This window comes from Pithys albifrons, chromosome 3, assembly GCF_047495875.1.
Source record: "Pithys albifrons albifrons isolate INPA30051 chromosome 3, PitAlb_v1, whole genome shotgun sequence".
NCBI lineage: Eukaryota > Metazoa > Chordata > Aves > Passeriformes > Thamnophilidae > Pithys > Pithys albifrons.
The window spans coordinates 13,484,305-13,499,057 of NC_092460.1; the positions used below are offsets into that span (position 1 = coordinate 13,484,305).

Below are 14,753 nucleotides of genomic sequence, written 5' to 3' on the forward strand. Positions count from 1 at the left end.
AACGACTCATGTGTTCTTTTCTCACATATTTTTTAAATTCCCTATATACATACAAAGATATACTCTTTGCCATTAGCAGAAAATTTTTATTTAAACCTCTGAAACTGAGTTAGCTTAGAACAATTCCACAAGCTAGGGCAGCTGGGTTGGATTTTTTGTGGATTTTGAGGGGGTTGGGGGTCTTCTTCTTCAAATGCACCTATGACAAAGTAAATCTACCTTATCTGCAATAACTAGACAAAAAGAAAAAACTTAACAAAAAATGAGTTTGATTTGGAACAATATACACCCAGAGTTAAGCTGCCTGTATTCTTCTCCCAGGTGGAGGTTTTTGGGAAGCCTGACTGTGCCCTTCCAGGTTTTTGCAGGGTGACTTTCCTCTGCACTTTGTCTCATGTCCAGTTGCTCAGGGCTGTGTAACACAACTCGAGAACACTTTTAATAATCCTCTAGTGTATCTCACTGTAAATTATTAGGAAATAATGAACCTTATTTGACAAAACACTGATTAAAACTGGTCCCAGCCCCATTCCAGTAGCACTGGCTCGGAAGGACAGAATGGACAGTGACAGTGAACTCCCGCACACACTGACAGTGAATTCCCGCACACATTCCCAACTTAAGGCAGAGGAAAAGATACACAGAGGCATTACCAGTAGCACTGGGCATTGTTCTCCAGGAGCTTCTCCACCATGTGCTCCACTCTGACAAACCAGCTGGGCACAGCTTTGTATATCAACGGAGTGTCTGACCTGCAGAGGGGAGGGAGCAAAACAAATAAAACCATTTCAAGTGCTGCATTATTTATTAATAATATGCTCTTTAATATGAGTTTTTGTACATGACAGTCCTCTTTCCACAGGTTGAATTCACTGTTCCTGAAATATTATCACAGTTACAAAGATTGGGGTTTGTTTTGTTTTTTAAATTACACAAACTGTTACACTTTTGTGAGCTACTGGTTTAAAATCAAATCCTAAAAAAATTAGAAAAGCCTTCAAATGCAGTAAGTCAAGGAACTTACACAGCAAGAGTAATCATGAGAATGTTGAAACCATACTTGAATTTGAAATTTGTGCTCCTACATAGTACAACAACATGAGCTTCAGTAACTAATAAAATGAGTCATATTTGAGTCTTCCACATGAGCTCATTCTGCATCTTTTTTTATGTGTATACAGACCTGAAAAGCCAAGGAACATTATGCTGGTTTTGCTATTTGCATTTAAAATAATAATCATAAATCATGAAGAAATAACAGAATCCAGAGTTAACTAGAGGAAAGGAGGAAAAGGAAACAGAGAGATCCAGATAAGCATATAAAAAAAGTTTTAAAGATATCTTCAAATATTCCTTACTTCAATAAGCAATGAACCAAAACCCATATGGGAGCAGTTTCACAACATGCTTACAAATGGACACAGAGCACAGAGACTGAGAAATCCCCTAAAATACTCAGCAGAAGAGATTTCCTTTTAACTATACCCCATATGTTTCAATCTGTTTAGGTGTTAAAGTCTCTGTAACCTTACAGGAAATCCTAAGAGCTCCAAGTAATATTAATGTAGTCATGTCCTGGCTATTAAATGCAAATGTAGTAGATGGGATTGTTTGCTTCTCAGATTTAAGGCCTAACACCTAAAAGGGGGAACAGTTCAGTTCACTCCTCACCCAGCAGCAAGATCACAATAAAACCCAAAGTATTCCTGAGCTACAAGGTACTCCAGAAGTGTTTTAGTTTCAGTGAGCATCTTGTTTCAGAAGTGCTACAGAATAATGAATTGCCATCACAAGATCTTGAGTAACTGGAAACTAGAAGAATAAAACCTGATAATAACATCTTCTCACATGGTCTTAACATATTGCAGAAAGCAGGTTGGTACAACCACGTGGCCCCCCAGCTCTGTGAGGGGTGAGCAGCTGACAAGGCTGGCTGCAGAGAAACCTCCTGCACTGAGCAATGTCAGGATCTGTGACAAAGGCACAAGCAGAGGAAGCCACAATCACTTCCCAGGCTTTCAACCTGGCACTAGGCTTGTAACACCTGAGAATCATTCCAGAGCACCCCCAGACAATTAAGAAATGGGAGATGGCACAGTTCCCCTTGCTCCACCTACATGGTGACAGTAAGACAGGGGAGATGGCAGAGCCTCCCTGAGTGTTTTTTATTCTCACTGTACTGCCAAGCAGTGCTTCAGCAGGAGACAGGGGAGAACAAAACACTAAAATCTGCCCAACCAGTGACAAATTCCACATTTCTGCCCTTCATGACTAGTGAGAAGGTTGAATTGAATCCAGATTCAATTCTTTGATGTACAGTCAAATTAGAAATGCCCATTGCTGGGTTGCCCATCAACACAAGGGAAAAATCACCCAGACAGACCTTAAATCAGAGACTGAAGCTTAGAGAATTCCAGCCTAAACCTTCCTCCCTTGTCTCAAATGGACCAAGTTTTGCTCTCCTTACCAACAGATCCTGCAGAAAGATACCAGAGGAATGAAATGATAGTAACTTGTGATGTTACTCCTACTCCATTTTCTTGTAATTTAGGAAGCAAATGATCATAACTGAGCACATGCCATGAAAGATGCTTCTTGGCCTTGCCTTCACTGGCTTGGAAAAGACAAAGCTCTGGCAGAGCTTCCCAGCACTGCTTCCCCATGGAATGGCTGTGAGAGACACTCCAGCTCTTCTCATGCTCATTTGCTTTGCTATTCCAGTTGCTAAACTGCTGCCCAGACTCCAGAGATCTCACATGTTCTCCATCTTTAGCAACCCCAATAGACAAATTCTAACTGAAAACTATCTACTGTGTCCTTCCCAGGCTGTTGCTTTCCTCTCATATTTTAGTTGAGTTAACAGAAAAGTATTGCATAACACAATAACAAAAAAATGTAGAGAAGGACCCTAATTTCATGATACATAAAAAGAAGACAAATTTCTCAACATACCAAGGGGTCAACAACTGCCTGGTTTCAGGGAAAAGCATGAACAATGGTACATTAAGAAGAAGAGTCTGGTTTCAAAGTTTTCTTACATTAATCAAAATAACTTATAACTATGCTCAAAGTTAAGAACTACTCTTCTACTTTTAGCATATTCCAATTATGGTTTGATTTGTGATGGCAGTGAAATGAGCTTTTCAAGTAGAATCCATTGTTCTGTTCTTCCCACCAGATAATTTGCTGCGAGGTGCTGCCTGCAACTTATCATCAATCAACAAAAATGTCAACAGAGTGGCAGGAATAAGGATGTTCTACAGAATCAGCACTTCTGCATTCCTGGGTTGTCTCAGAAGGCCATGACTGGGTATCTGAATTGCTACACAAGAACAGGACAAGCATTGCTTGATTTTAGGCTTCATTTCTCACCAACTGTCCCAAATAAATCATCAAGGACTAACATTCGAAGAGCAATTCCCCTTCTTCCTCCAGTCAGATTTTAGACACAAACCAAGCCTGTTATTCAACAGCAAGCAAAGGTGGTTCTTGCTGTAGATCAAAGATAAATGCACCCTGTTAAACACCTCACCTGGCAGTGGTAAAGCCAGACAGAGAGAAGAGCTTCTCTCTCAGTTATTTCAGAACAGGTCCTGTGTGCATCAGACACAACTCAAAATCTTCAAGTCATTCCAGGTAATTAAATTAGGTATTTTATTTTAAGTGTGTCTTTACTTGTAATAAAAGTTTAATACAATACTCCTGATAAAAGATTACTGAAGATTCCTTTTTTAAATTTGACATTGCTCAGTGGGGTTTTTTCCCCTCAGTTTTGCAATAGCAACCACATACAGCTCAAACCAGAGAGGATGTTAATAAAAACAAACTTCATCTCCAGATTAAACCTGTCTAGTCAGTATTCCTCATAACCAAAACTTATGTTTGCTCACTAATACTGAAGGCCCAGGGAGACTTCTGTGAAGGATTTCCAGTTTGACAGGGAAAATTCCTGACAGGCCCCTGTGCTGATCCACCTACCTGATATTCCAGACCCGACCTGGAACTTGTAGGCAAAACCAAACATTCCCAAGAATTCTCCATAGATAATATGACTCTGTTCAGCAATGACTGAGCAGAAAAAACCTATTTATGTGTTTTTCTTAATCCCCCCTGCAGTGGTAAATGTTAACTTGGATTTTAATTAACAGCACAGATGTTTCCACATTACAAACAACTGGGATCCACCAGACTACAAATAAAGGAGTAATTTACAAGGTTAAACAGAAGTAACTGTAACAACTATAATTTAGCCATTTTACCCAAAACATGGAAAGCTTTAACACAAACATCTGAAGGCATTTTGTGATAAAACTTACTTGGATTCAATTCAAAGTGTACCAAAAAATCCCTTCCCACCATTCAGCTGCTTAGAAACAATCATCTTTTTAGACTTCAAGTTACTTCAAGCAGTACTACATGGAACACCAAAGAATGAGACACACAAACTATAAAAACACACCTGATAACTGCAATTAAAAAAAATTCAGTGCTATATTTAAATTCAACAGATTTATAGCAAAAAACCCAAACAACTAAGCAGGTCAAGGGAGATGCAGAAATGAGAGAAAGTTGCACAAGTGCTGTCAGAGCCTCAGACCCAAAGGCTCCTGTGCCTCTGCCCTCACCTCCAGCAGAAGGGATAGCTGTGCTTGAAGCTCATGCTCTGGATCAGTCGGCCCTTCTCCTTCAGCACTTTAATGATGTTTTTATCTGCATCCTAAAAGACACAACACAGCATGTTTCTTGGAATACAAATTTCACTCTCTCAGCGAGCTCCTACAGGATTTGTCTCCAATACCCAACATTAATAAAAAAAAACCCTGTAATCAATCCAGCATTTACACCACACACACACAAAAAAAAATCTAAAAAGCTTCAATGCAGTTTATACATTTGCTGCAGATGCAGCATAAAACACTGAATTTCCAAAGTTACTTCCTTTGCAAAACCTGGTATACAGTCAGGTTGGAAAAGACCTCCGAGATCATCAAGTCCAACCCTTGGTCCAACTCCAGTCCCTTTACCAGATCATGGCACTCAGTGCCATGGCCAAGCTCAGTTGAAAAACCTCCAGGGATGGGGAATCCACCCCCTCTCTGGGCAGCCCATTCCAGTGCCTGACCACTCTCTCTGCAAAGAATTTTTTTCTGCTCTCCAACTTCAATTTCCCCTGGCAGAGCTTGAGCCCATCGTGCCCCCTTGTCCTATTGCTGAGTGCCTGGGAGAAGAGACCAACCCCCACCTGGCCAGAACTTCCCTTCAGGCAGTTCCAGACAGTGCTGAGGTCACCTCTGAACCTCCTCTTCTCCAGGCTAAACACCCCCAGCTCCCTCAGCCTCTCCCCACAGCACTTGTGCTCCAGTCCCTTCTCCAGCCTCGTTGCTCTTCTCTGGCCCCGCTCCAGCCCCTCAATCTCTTTCCTGAACTGAGGGGCCCAGAACTGAACACAACACTCAAGGTGTGGCCTCCCCAAGGCAGAGTCCAGGGGAAGGGTCACTGCCCTGGGCCTGCTGGCCACGCTAGTTTTGATCCAGGTCAGGATCCCATCGGCCTTCTTGGCCACCTGGGCACACTGTTGGCTCCTGTTGAGCTTCCTGTCCCTCAGTCCCCCCAGGTCCCTTTCTGCCTGGCTGCTCTCCAGCCACTCTGTGCCCAGCCTGGAGCTCTGCAGGGGGTTGGGGTGGCCAAAGGGCAGGACCTGCACTTAGCCTTGTTGAACTGAAGACAGACCCACTTAGACAAAGAGGATGCTTCTACTATACACAAAATGTATCTTGAATAAAGCAGTTATTTACTGTCTCCAAGATCACTGACCTTCACATACTGCCCAGCAAAGTCAGCCACTTCTGCTGTGAAGCATCCAGATGCATCAACAGGACACACAGGCACAGAATCCTTCTGAATGATATTGAAATCCATGCAGACTCTGTAATCATCCTACAAGAGAAGCACCAAGTTGTAGGAATACAAAATACTGTTTAAAATATCCATCTCTAGAAACAGAAATTAAATATTAAATAGAAAATGTGATGACTGGGCAAGAATAGCAAAACACTCAGCCTTCCCTAATCCCAAACGTGCAAGGAAAAGACTCAGTTTATAGGATTGTATCTTTATTCATGAGAAAAATTATGATTTATCCAGACTATATGTGCTTTCTCTCACCTAGTAGAGGGGATATGTGCACATTTTTCTATGTACATAAATGCATATACACACACATGTTTTATGTGTGTAAACACACCCATACATACATGGAGGGATCAGCTTCACATAACAAAGGACCTGCCAACCACCACATCTTGCCCTGTCCCAGCCAAGCCCAGCTCTGTTCAGCTCAGCAGCCTACACAGCATTTTTCAGAAGGCAGGTTGTTTTAATCAATCTCATTCTGGCACTTCATATGAGAAATCCCATTTTCTGAATGTCTTAAAGATGCAAAGCCTTTAAACCTGTATTTCTCAAAGTTTGCTGGCCCACAGACAATGCTACTGACCAAGAACCACACATGGACAGAATTGCTTCTTTCCTGGCCAGGCCCCATTTATATTTTTAATTTCCTGTAGGAGTAAGAAGCAAAAAAATAAAAGCAAAAAAAAAGGGTCACTTCAGACTTTCCTAAACATAACTAAACAATAATGGTATCGTAGGAAAGATTAGAACAAAATTAGTAGAACAGAAAGGTTCAGATTTTAAGCTAAACTCTGAAGACACAGAAAATTCACATCTTAACTAATTATCACCCAAATTATCCAATTATCTCACCCTAAGGCAAGAGAACATTATTTGGATTGGGAGAAGGGAGAAGGAACAGTTGCAGAGCAGGACATTCACAGAATCACTTCATTTCCCCCAAATAAGAAGGCCTTGCTTAAGGTGCATCCAGGCGTTTTGGAATCTCAGAGCTTCCTGTATTGCTGCTCTGACAAAATGAAGCCAGGCACAGACTCCAGGGACAAAACCTGAAGGTCTGTATAGAATCAGAAGCTGCAGTGATGCCACCTGCCAGAGCTGGAAGCAGCTGCAGTTTGCTCCTCTACACTGAGAGCTCATTTTCCTGGTATTAAATACAACAGATATTTAGCAGGAGTTGAACTCTTAAGCAAGCTGTGCACCTTGATCAGGGAGACCACACCACAGGCAAGTGTGTAAATAAGGATTCAACAGGACAGTGCTCCTCAACTACCTGAACTCTCTCTCCCTACATCACTGAGATGAGCTCAGTTGGTTAAAACTTGGTTGTAATAATGCCAAGGTCATGGGTTCAATCCCCTGTGTGGGCCATTGACTTAAGGATTGGACTCGATGATCCTTGTGGGTCCCTCCCAGCAGAGTCTGTGAACTCTGTGAAAAACCGACACAGGTGAGTCAGCGCGGAGTGCCAGGGCAGGGTTTCCAAATTCTTGCAGTGACCCTCATCCTGTACCTCCAACTCTACCCACTAGTCCCTGTGGAACCAGCTCCTTCAAGCCACAGCTGGCAGAGCTGCCTGTTGTACTTTACACAGATGAACTCATACCCAGAGACAGTGGAGTTGGTTAATTTATGTACCAAGGCATTACACACAAAACAACAAAGCACTTGAGCTGCAGCACTCCCTTGCACCAGCCCACAGCCTCTCCCCTCTCTTGTGGACAGCCAGCACCTCTGCTCAGCCTCCAGGAGGTCACTCAACCCCTGCAGTGAGAACACTGAGAGGAGCCCATTCCCCCCTGCCCTCCATCAGCTGCCCCTGGGAGATTCTCCAGCATGTGTAACACTGGGCCACACGTCAGCCCTGGCCTGGCAGGGAGCTGTCAGAGGCTTTGAACCAGCTCAGACCACAAAGCTTGGCACACTCACAGCCCTGCCAATGCATCAGAACAAACCTGCCACCCCGCAGGTCCCGGGGCAGGATGTGCCTCAGTGCCATTTGCATCACTGATGCACCCAGTGATACAGAAAGGGCTTGGCCAGTCTGGCTTTTCACAGTTAGTTCCTTTCTTTGGAAGAACTTGAATGGAAAAGCTCTCCAAACTGACCTGCCACTTGATTTAATGAAGATTTGCTTCAGTAAGCACAACAAAAGAATATATTCAGCCACACGCAGAAATACACAAATGCTGAACTCAAATAAAAGCTAAGACAAATATCAATTCTTTCCAGGATAGAAGTCAGTGTTCACTTTTGTTCCCCTGCCAAGATTAACTCTCTCAAAAGGTTACATATAAAAGTTGCAATACACAAAATGAAGCAGAAGTTATTAAACAGCTCCTTGATGAGAAATCAAAAGCTTTTCTAACTGAAATTTTAACAAAACAACCAAAACATGAAGTCAAAGATTTACCTTCTACAACTCTTAACAAAAAAACTGCACTTTTGCAGTGTACTGAAAGAAAGGGCATCAGTAACAGATCTGTGAAACTTGTGTGACTCAGTCTGAACAGGCACTAGAAGTATTGCAAATTAAAAATTTGTATGCAAATTAAAATGTTACTGAAGCTTTTTAAGTTGACTGCAGGTACATCCACATATGATCAAATGCCTGAGCAGCTGAATTTTAGTGTCATGTTAACCTGGAGGTACAATGAGTTTACAGACTTTTTAATACAGGTTTGTCTTGTTCTGTGAGCTTTAATTTTGATGTCTTTTGAAGTGAAATAATAGAGTGCTCTGATACTGTGTGGCAGCTTGTATTTGGCAAATGCATCACACAAGACAATCAAACTACATATCCTGCAACTGAAGGAAGGTGAATTTTTACTTTCAATTTTGTTGGAGGACACATTTCTAAGCCATCAATACAGAACATGTATCAGTAAGTAGGGTTAAAGAAAAAAACCCACAAAAACACAAACTTACTTTCCATCTCTATTCATCAAGGGACTTATTTATAGTGATGATGGGAAGGAATAACGACAAGCTATGAGGCTTCCTGTGAAGAACTGTTCTTTATTTCTTCTCCTCTGACCTTTGCCTCCTGCTCCACTTACCCCCTTGCTATTCACCTTCAACACAACACCACAGGAAGGTGCAGAGGAGCCAATTAATTAGGAAGACAGTCCTGTCTGACATCATGAACTATGTCCTTTCTTTCATCTAAGCTTGTCTGAAGGCCAACATGTAATGCCAACACTATTCTACACAGAGCCCACTGTACAATGAATTACTGAACATAAACCAGGACCCTTTGTGGGCCTTTCTGAACAGAAATAAGCTCTGTGGGCTCTCAAAACTGAACTGGGTGCATTCCACAAGAAAAAGGCAGCAGCACTAAGTGCAATAAATACTGTGCAATTTCCTTCTAAAGGCAGCACAGCCAGCTGACTCAGGTCCATGTATTGGGCATTACCAAGTCAAACCTCTCCCTAGGTAAGTGCAAGTTCTGTTTGTCATGTTTGTGTGTTTTGTCCTCACACAAATGTTTTATGCCCTTTTTCCTTTGCAAAGCATTTAACTGATACTCTCATGTTGTTTTAATAAAAATATTTTTTTAATAAGTGCCGACTTCCCAGGAGTGAGAGACAACTTTTTTTTCCCTGTCTGTGTTTACAAATCTCAGTGGGCTTATAACAAAATCAAATAAAAGAGGGCAGATAATCCTTGCTCTGACTGGTCAGTCAACCTTTCCAACAACTTCACTGTATTGTGCACACAGACAAACCACCAACAGAGCAGCCAAGGCACAGCTCCTTTCAGACCTCCTGCTCTATTGGCAGCCTCTTCCCTTCCTTCACCTCCTGCAGCAAGAGCTCCCGACCCAAACCCACGTCTGCTCCTCGCCCCTCTGGCAAATCCAAGGTTTAGCTTTAGGGAAGAGTCTGAGGATTCACACCCCCCAAGCCACTTCCCCAGTTCCCACTATTTTCTTTATAACTGCTAACACAGCCCAGTCTAATTTTCTTTCTTCACAGCTATATTAAGCTGGCACATCTTTTCATATCCATGTTCATCTTGACAAGGGAAACACCACCACAATGGATGTACCCTTCAGAAAAATGCAGGGAGAAAAGGATGGGCTATTCCACAGGACTACAAAGAGGTCTGTTCCTAATGCCAACAGCTTCTGGAAATTATGACAGAGCTCGTGGGCCAAGGATTGCTAATTGGTAGGCACTGGCAGCTCTACTGCAAGTTTTTTGAGGGCATCTTTGGATAATGGCTGAAGACAGGACACAATACAAAAAGGACAATAAGCCTAAAGTAGTGCATTTAATTCATGTGTCTAAAAACTGGAGTGATTAAATCCATGAAAAATTATTGTTCTCAACCTTGAAAAGAACAGACTGAGGGAAAGGACAATAAAGACAGAAAAAAGAATGGAACGCAACAAAATCCTTTCACGCCAAGGGATGAAGTCTCAGGACAAAAGCAGGGAAAGCATTTTCTCATTCTCTAAAAGCCCAGTAAGTAATGACATTGAAACAGTGAAGAAGGGCTGTGTGCTGAACAGAACTGCTGTTACCAACCGAAATTAGCACTTAGCAAAGCCAGCTTGGACTATCAGTGCCATAGATCAGTCCTTCTCCAAGCTCTAACTTTAGATTTGGAGAAAAGCTGAGACCAACGACACTCAGAGGATACAACAGTGAGTTCACTTCATATTCCACAACAATAACCAAATCAAGGGACACAAAAACCTCCAGTCCAGCACACAAAGGGCACTAGTGGGGGGAAGAGTTCATAGAATACAATGCTACATGGTGTTCTTACATTTGTAAGAGCAAATGGGAAGACTGTTTAACATCCATCACCCTGACAGACAGTCCCCAGGAGCTGGAAAGCCAAGCAAGGTGTGTTGGACAACATGAACACTGCAGATGTGCAGTTCATACTCACAGCACCAAAATAGGGAGCCTGATGTACCACACCTGTGCCTTCCTCCTCCTTCACGTACCCATCTACCACCACAGTGAAGGCCCCTTTCTCTTTGCACTGCAACACAAAAACATGGTTTTCGTACACATATACATGCACATACCCACAGCAAAACAGAGTTCTTAGGAACCTGAAGTGCCACTGGTCACACACAAGACTAAAGAACTGCTTTGGAAATGAATGCCACAGTAAAATGTGACATTCCTGACATTTAATGATTTCCCATAGCCCTGACCCCAGGCTGTATTCTTCATTTAAACACTGTCCAATGTGATTAAGTCAACACCTCTCCAGAAGGCTTTAAAGTCAATTACTCTTCAAGCCACAGATCTTCACACACTTCTGTCCTTAACAGACTGCAAATCAATACACTCCTGAATGTGAGGATACAACCAAGAAAAGTACAGAAGTCTCCTTTAAGTTCTGTATCCCTCCATCTTTAATTTCTGTATCCCACTACCCCTCTTAATTTATAGAAAGTTTGCTCTTATAATCTATAGTCCTATAGTTTGCTGCTATACATTCTCTTTATTTCCTCCAGAGAAGAGGATGGTAAATATCAAATTAAAAAAAAACCAAGATAATATCCATAAAATATGGCCAAGAAAAGATCTGACAATTTCCAGTGTGTTCAGTATGTAACTAATGAAAAATAAAGAGCTATTTTCTACTCCTTAACACAAAAATAGTAAAAAGAAATTACTGCAGTCACAGCTGAACCCAATATGTTACAAAATATTAGACTGGGCTTGTTCTGAGCAGAGATATTTTGAGATAAGACCTTCATTCTATATAAAAAATGGTAGATGCCCATCTGCTCCTTACAAGTACAGCAGGACTCACAGAATTTGTCCATTCCAAACCCTGACATCCCCTGTGCAGGTTTTCAGACTCAGCTGTGCTTGACTTATCTCTAGAAGTATCAGACTCTGCTCCCTACAAAGGTTTTCTCACCTTTGCTGCCTCCTGCACGTGCTGCAGAACAGATGGTGCCACAAATGACCAAATCCCTCACATGGGTTAACAGCTTGGCCAACAGTGCTGTAAATCCACTTCTCTTGGAAAAATTGAATCCATTTTTAACCAGATTTAAAAAAAATACATTCTCTACCCCCTCTCCTATTGCTACATATTCTACTATCTGTGGTGCTACACTTAATGCAGTGCTGAAACGCTGTATCTGTATAAATCTGATACATCAGTAGGATGCTCAGCAAAGGCTTTGGACTCTTCAATGAAAACAATGACATGTCTGTGACTTATTCACAGCCAAAGTCACTCCTGTGGACTTAATAGGCTGACAGCAGCAGCTCAACAGATGAGAAGCTGAGACAACACTGCCTATTTATTAATGTGTACTGAAAATTTCTCTGCCATCTGAAATCAAACTTTTATTTATCACTTAGTTGAGACTCTGGGTTTATTTAAAACTGAAAAGAAAAAAAACACAAAAATAGTCAACATTTTGTTTTTCAGCTTTTCACTAGGATTTAAAGTACTTTAGTACAACATAGAATTTGCTATTAGGACACAAGACTTTTTCAATATAAAGGATCAGTACTGAGAATGGGTTTTATTTTTATCTCTGTATCCTGTCTCAAACTCCAAACTTGTCCATCTTACCTGAATGAAATATTCGAAGAGTGGTTTATATTTCTTGCCTTTAAGTGCAATGCCAGGAAACCTGAGGAGAAAATATTTACATAAAACAAATTAACAACTTGAAAATTGCTTTTTAACCTATTTACTTTTCCCCATCCCTGACAGAATTTGATTTCAAAAGGAGAAGGAAAGAGTATTTCTTCAATATTGACTTCCCATTTCTATGCCTCTTTGGCAATTAGGACTTGGACAAAAATAACAATCACAGAATGGATTGGGTTGGAAAAGACCTCCGAGATCATCAAGTCCAACCCTTGGTCCAACTCCAGTCCCTTTACCAGATCATGGCACTCAGTGCCACGGCCAATCTCAGCTGAAAAACCTCCAGGGTTGGGGAATACACCCCCTCTCTGGGCAGCCCATTCCAATGCCTGACCACTCTCTCTGCAAAGAATTCTTTTCTGATCTCCAACTTAAATTTCCCCTGGCAGGGCTTGAGCCTGTGCCCCCTTGTCCTATTGCTGACTGTCTCAACACATCTCTGCTAACAGGCAACAGGTACACTTGTACCTTTCAGTGAAGCAATGAATGGAAATGAATAGATGAATTAAGTATTAATGAAAAGCTCTTCCTGATAGAGCTGGGCAAGAAGCTTCTGGATAAAACACAGTATTCTCAACAACGAAGCCCTTCAGCACAGCATGTTCAGCAGGACTGAGTAAGCCCTGACCCAAAGCACCTGAATGATGTGCACAGGAGATGGTGGAACAGGCACTGCAGCCTCTAAAGCTCAGCTGCCTCACTCCTTAGGCTAAACTCAGGCATCCAGACTCTCCACAGGCATCTCAGAGAATGATCCAACACAGACAGGGACAACTGAGGAACCAGATGAGCCAGACAAGAACAGTAAGGCAGAGTCAGAGCCTGTGGATGTGGCTCCCCTCAGGCTTCTGAGAACAGCTGACACAGACAGGGATTAGACTGGGATTCACAGCTCAGCACTGTTCTCAAAGTGCTTAAATCCTACAATTTCAGGAGAAAAAAAATCTACCTAAAAGCAACCTAATCTACTAGATGGGATAGCTCTGGCTGTGTCACAGCTGTGATCTTTCCTTATGCTGTTCTTGATGTGCAGCTTCCAAACAACGGTCAAACCATAAAACACTTGACTGCTTCAAAGTGGGGAGCTCTGAGCTGTTTGACTGCACAGCAAGGACCTCCAGCAGGATTTAATGCCAAGTTAAAGAGCACGACTCCCCAGCCCAGCACACATGATATCCTCTAGGAAAAGGGGAGGTTTCTATTTTAAGGCACAGCTTTGCAGATGGTTTATATATTTTATATTGCAAGCAGCCTTAGGAATGTTTGAGGTGCTTAATCAGGATCAGAGGAGAGAAAAGCAACACAGTGCTCAGCCACACAGATGTGGGAATGCTCAGACGCAGAAAGCAAAGCACTAGAACTGGCTTTAAAGAATAAAAAAAAAGGCAGTTAAATTGTTATTTAACACAACGTCAGTGAAAGGCAAAGGTTGTGGATTACATTCCTGATTTTCACTTCAAGTTGAAAACTTACACAATGCTGCCTTCTTGTGACCTAAGTTATAGTAATAAGACTCATTTCACAGCACTTTCAAGAGAACAAAATTCTCTAGTTGGGAGAGTCCAGAATCCAAATTTTCCAGAATCCAAAGAGAGACAACAGTGGAAAAGAGTGTAAAGAAATTAAATTTTTAGTATGCAAAAGGACTGAAATGTAACACAATGGGAGGAAAATGCTCATCCATCATTTCAGATCTACCACTGCAAAATAAAACAAGAAGCCACCTCAAGGCCAAAATATACACTCAGAGTTCCATTGGTACAAAACAGCCAAAAGTCACCTGATCGAGGCGGAATCCACCTCATCAGTGAGACAGGGAAGCAGAATTCCCACACCAAAACCTGGCAGGAGGGGAAAGGGAGAGCAAAGCCAGGTCTGAGGGAGGGTGGGATGGCTAAGAGTACTCAGGAAGTTCAGAGGACTTCAGACACACATTTTCGGTCAGATCAGTCCCTGACCCCAGCCTGGCACCTGGGAGAGTGGCATGAATTTCTCCCTCAAGGGCCTGACTTCTTGAGAACTTAGAAGTTAGTTAAAGAAAGAAAAAAGTTAAGGGCAGAAATGGGAAAGCTCATTTCCATGAACTCACATACCCACAGATTTAAATCTTTCAAAGATCCATTCCACTACCAGCTACCTCTTAACTGTCTCACATTTCACATTTGAGAGAACTCGTTTATTACATAACAAAA

General features: G+C 41.9%; 1 protein-coding gene across 3 annotated transcripts in view; it reads right to left on the minus strand.

Annotated features, from left to right (window-relative positions):
• The window catches only part of IARS1 (isoleucyl-tRNA synthetase 1), a 100,212-nt gene that overhangs the window by 59,980 nt on the left and 25,479 nt on the right, over window positions 1-14,753 (minus strand). For all 3 annotated transcript variants that reach the window (XM_071550515.1, XM_071550517.1, XM_071550516.1), the window contains exons 10-14: window positions 12,481-12,541; window positions 10,819-10,914; window positions 5,815-5,937; window positions 4,626-4,717; window positions 654-752 (exon numbers count right to left, since the gene is read on the minus strand). In XM_071550515.1, coding sequence (XP_071406616.1) covers window positions 654-752; window positions 4,626-4,717; window positions 5,815-5,937; window positions 10,819-10,914; window positions 12,481-12,541 — 471 coding nt within the window. The remainder of the gene's footprint in view (window positions 1-653; window positions 753-4,625; window positions 4,718-5,814; window positions 5,938-10,818; window positions 10,915-12,480; window positions 12,542-14,753) is intronic.